General features: G+C 39.1%; 1 protein-coding gene across 2 annotated transcripts in view; it reads right to left on the bottom strand.

The window, feature by feature from the left end:
* Positions 1-3,772, bottom strand: part of LOC107665457 (ankyrin repeat and LEM domain-containing protein 2) — a 27,590-nt gene that overhangs the window by 22,876 nt on the left and 942 nt on the right. For both annotated transcript variants that reach the window (XM_016456334.1, XM_016456333.1), the window contains exon 2: positions 2,980-3,308. In XM_016456334.1, the coding sequence (XP_016311820.1) occupies positions 2,980-3,298 (319 nt within the window). In that variant the 5' untranslated portion in view covers positions 3,299-3,308. The remainder of the gene's footprint in view (positions 1-2,979; positions 3,309-3,772) is intronic.

The raw sequence follows: 3,772 nt of genomic DNA, 5'->3' as shown, positions 1-3,772 counted from the left end.
GCTCCAGCGCGGATGAATCTAATGTTTTGAGGAGTATGTGTGGCAGTCAGTCACCGCACCGGTGTGGATACTGTAGTTTGGAATCACAGATTCTAGCCTACGTCTTGGAATATATGACCCAAAGAAGAATTTTCACAGAATATTGTCATCTGAACAAGTAACAAGTCTGCCACATTTGTTCTGACCAACTGAGGAAAAAAGCATTACAATAAATCGCACTAACAATGCTGATTAAATCTAACTAACTCATATCACATCAAACCGTGCAAATTATTATTATTGTTATACTTTGTTCTCAAATTGTCATTGTTAACAACATCAGCATTGCGTGACTATGTGTATGTAGTGTGTATTAGCGTGTACAGTAGTACAGTATGAGCGCTGCACGTTTCAAAATCAAAACACGGCGCGGGTGTTTTAAATGAATGTATCTCTGAAGAGAACCGACTGTCTTCGGAAAAGTTTCGATGGTATTTTCATTTTATCTGATAAAGTAGCATTCATGAGCGGAGCTGCTTTGATTACAGCCGTTACCGGGGAAACCGCTGTTTCTGCCGCTCTAAAAGCGCCTCCTGCTGGCAGAGAATGAGTTTGCATTTTCAATAATAACCCCGTCTCCAGCAACATGTTTTTGTTGTTGCTCTTTTTTTTGTTTTCTGCAGCAACTCAGAGCACTTTTCATACTCTTTATCCTGGCTGAAGCACATTTCGCACATATATTATCACACATTAAGGACATATTTCGTTTTGCCGATATTATCGGCCGATATGAGCCTGTCGCAGATATATCATATCGGCGAATATGCCGCCGATCGGTGGTGGCTCGAGTCTGTTGAATGGTGATTTAACGCTACGTTGTCACCTAGTAGGAGAGACTCAATGCTAAAGTAAATAAACAACAATGTCCCCGTCTTTTACTCTCACAATGAGCTTATCATACTCGTTTGCTACATTAGTAGGGCCCTGTGATTTCCGCGATGCAGAAAACGCAGACGGAATCGCGGAATCCATTCATAAAAACGGAATTTACTATATAACGCGGAATATCATAAAATGTGTCATATTTTTGATGAATGAATAAAAAACAGGTCAGTACACTTAAATCAAATCGTGATATAGACTAGTGTCTGTGAATATTAAACTGCAAAAAGACTATTTAAATACGAAATCCTCATGTTCTGCGTGTTCATTCGATTACCAGAAAATACACAACACAGAATTTGTGAGAAACTATATTATTCATTATTATTATTTATTAATTTTAGATGTTTAATTTTGGAAAAGCTGTGCTTCCTGCATAAACCTGTTGGATTGGCAGCTTTTGCCCTACAGAGTTACCTTGTTTATTTTCTTCATTCAAGTGGTTTGGAATTGGTCAAATGTGCTTGGAAAAAAATATGATCAGAATATCAACGTGTATAATAATTATGCACGCACTGTATATACATGTATATATGTATATATATATATATATATATATATAGAAAGAGAGAGAGAGAGAGTTCTATTTGTGTTTTAAAGTTAGTTATAATAAGTGAAGTGAAGTTTACTGTTAAGTGCACTGATATAAGACTCATTTTGGATAATAAAGTTTTTAAAGTTGTTAAATTGTTAAATACCCTGCCTCCACTACATATGTTTGTCACATCATTATAAGTGTTTGATCACCACATTTGAGTTATCATTGCATAAAATGTGTCTATTTATATATATTCTGTTTATGACAAATGTTTGGACACACGAGTTTGGACACACGAATGGCAAGTGTGTCCAAACTTTTGACTGGTACTGTACTATAATATACACATAAAGAATATCAGCTGATATACCGATATCGGTCTTTTTTATTTCCTAATATCGGTATCGGTTCTCAAAAAACCCATATCGGTCGGGCTCTAGTAATGATGCGGCAGCATGCTCGAATTCCCTTGAAATCCTACCAGTACCACTCAAATCAGAAAACATTATTATAAGCTAACCGCTGTGAAAATAAGGAGATAGTTTTGAACACTGGCTGGTTATGTACTAGGGCTCTGCGATTTGGGGGAAAATATCAAATTGCGATTTTTTTTGACAGATATTGCGATTGCAATTTGATTTGCGATTTTAAATTTGCAAAGTCAAGCTTCAGCTCAATATTGCCAATAATGTGCAGCACAGTATGGGTATCATTACCCTGCTGAAAAAAACAATAGAAACGATCACAGAAATTCTTATAGTTGATTCGCGCCGCGTGGGGCAGAGAGGAGCGAGTATGAGAAGCATTCACAGACACAGGCTGTGTGTGCGCTCTTCTGAATTGGGAATAGCGAACATGCATCATAAACTTATTTCAAATTAATCTGTTGGGGAGATAAAATGTGTAAGATAACGTTCACGTACTAACAAAAACATCTAAGAATGTATCTTTTATTCTCCAGTACTGAAAACAGAACCTAGAAGGGAGCTTTTGATATGCGCTGTGACGCAGCTCTTGGAAATTACCTTTTTTGTTCATTGTCTGTCATTTCGAAGCTTAAGTTGCATACGGTTTTCTTTAGTTTTAATTTGCCTAACTATCGATCTGACCCAGTAGATGCCATAATCCCACTCTGTCTCTCTCCCGTCCCGCTTTTTTATTTATTTATTTTTTAATGGTGGGTGTTTAAGCAGTTGGCTAGAGCAGTGCTGATTGGGGAGAACGGAGGTGCACTTACTCTTGCCCAGGGCAAGATTGCAACTCAAGGCTGGCAGTCATGCATATGCTCTGGAACAGAGTAATATCGCGTCCACATCGCAGGCTTTGCGATTAGGAAATCGCAACGTCTCAAATCGCGATTTCGATTCGATTTCGATTAATCGCACAGCCCTATTATGTACTTGCTCAAATATTGATTTCGGATTATTTTTAACCATAAAAAGTTACGGTCTGCAGCTTTAAGTAGCAATACTTTTACTTAAGTACAATTTTTTAGTACTGTTTCCAGCACTGACACAGACCTTCTTCAGCTGCTGGGTCGTCTGGCTCAGGACACACGCCGTAATAAACACACGGACTCTCCGTCTGCGGCTCTGGGGTTTCAGCTTCACCGGTCACTTCCTCTCGGTTCTGCTCACTGATTGGCTGCTGGAGCTCCTCCGCAGGAAGTGAGCTCCCAGAATGCACCGCGGCCTCCCCCAGAAGAGTTCGAGCCAGCTTCTTCTCAAAGAGGCTCCTGGTGGTGGCTGTGATCGGGCCGCATCTGAGTCCGGCGCCGGTGAGCTCGTTTCTCAGCTGATCCGCGGTCAGCGTCTGCAGTCGCTTCAGAACCGCCTCCATAACCCAACTCCTGCACACCACAATCACAGTTATGATAAAGAATAGAGCAATACGATGGTGTACAACCAGACTGAGTCATCGGACCAATCAGCGCAGATTAGCGTCACGCAAAGAAGAGGTTTGGGCAAATTTACGTTTCTGGTAGAGTGTCCCACACACTACCAAAATATGAACCTTTCATAATCCATAATAGGGGCACTTTAAAGAAAACAACCAGTTAGTAAATGAATAGAGTGCAAGTCTAAAAGGGGCAAGTTTTTTTTTTTTTGGTTTGTTTTTGTTTGGACGTGGTTCTCACCTCTATAGCGGCCTAAAAGAAAAAAAAAAGACTTCTATTTGTACCAAAATATATTAGAAAAAAATATGAGGTCATTTATTATTATTATTATTATTATTAAACTACACATGTTCAAACCAAAGCCAAAATAGGAAGAGCACATGCCATTGAAGCATTAATTTCTAATATATATATAT

The sequence above is a fragment of the Sinocyclocheilus anshuiensis genome, unplaced genomic scaffold (genome assembly GCF_001515605.1).
Source record: "Sinocyclocheilus anshuiensis isolate Anshui unplaced genomic scaffold, SAMN03320099.WGS_v1.1 scaffold495, whole genome shotgun sequence".
NCBI lineage: Eukaryota > Metazoa > Chordata > Actinopteri > Cypriniformes > Cyprinidae > Sinocyclocheilus > Sinocyclocheilus anshuiensis.
The sequence above is the reverse complement of the archived record's forward strand: the minus strand, read 5'-3'. Positions and strand labels throughout refer to the sequence as shown.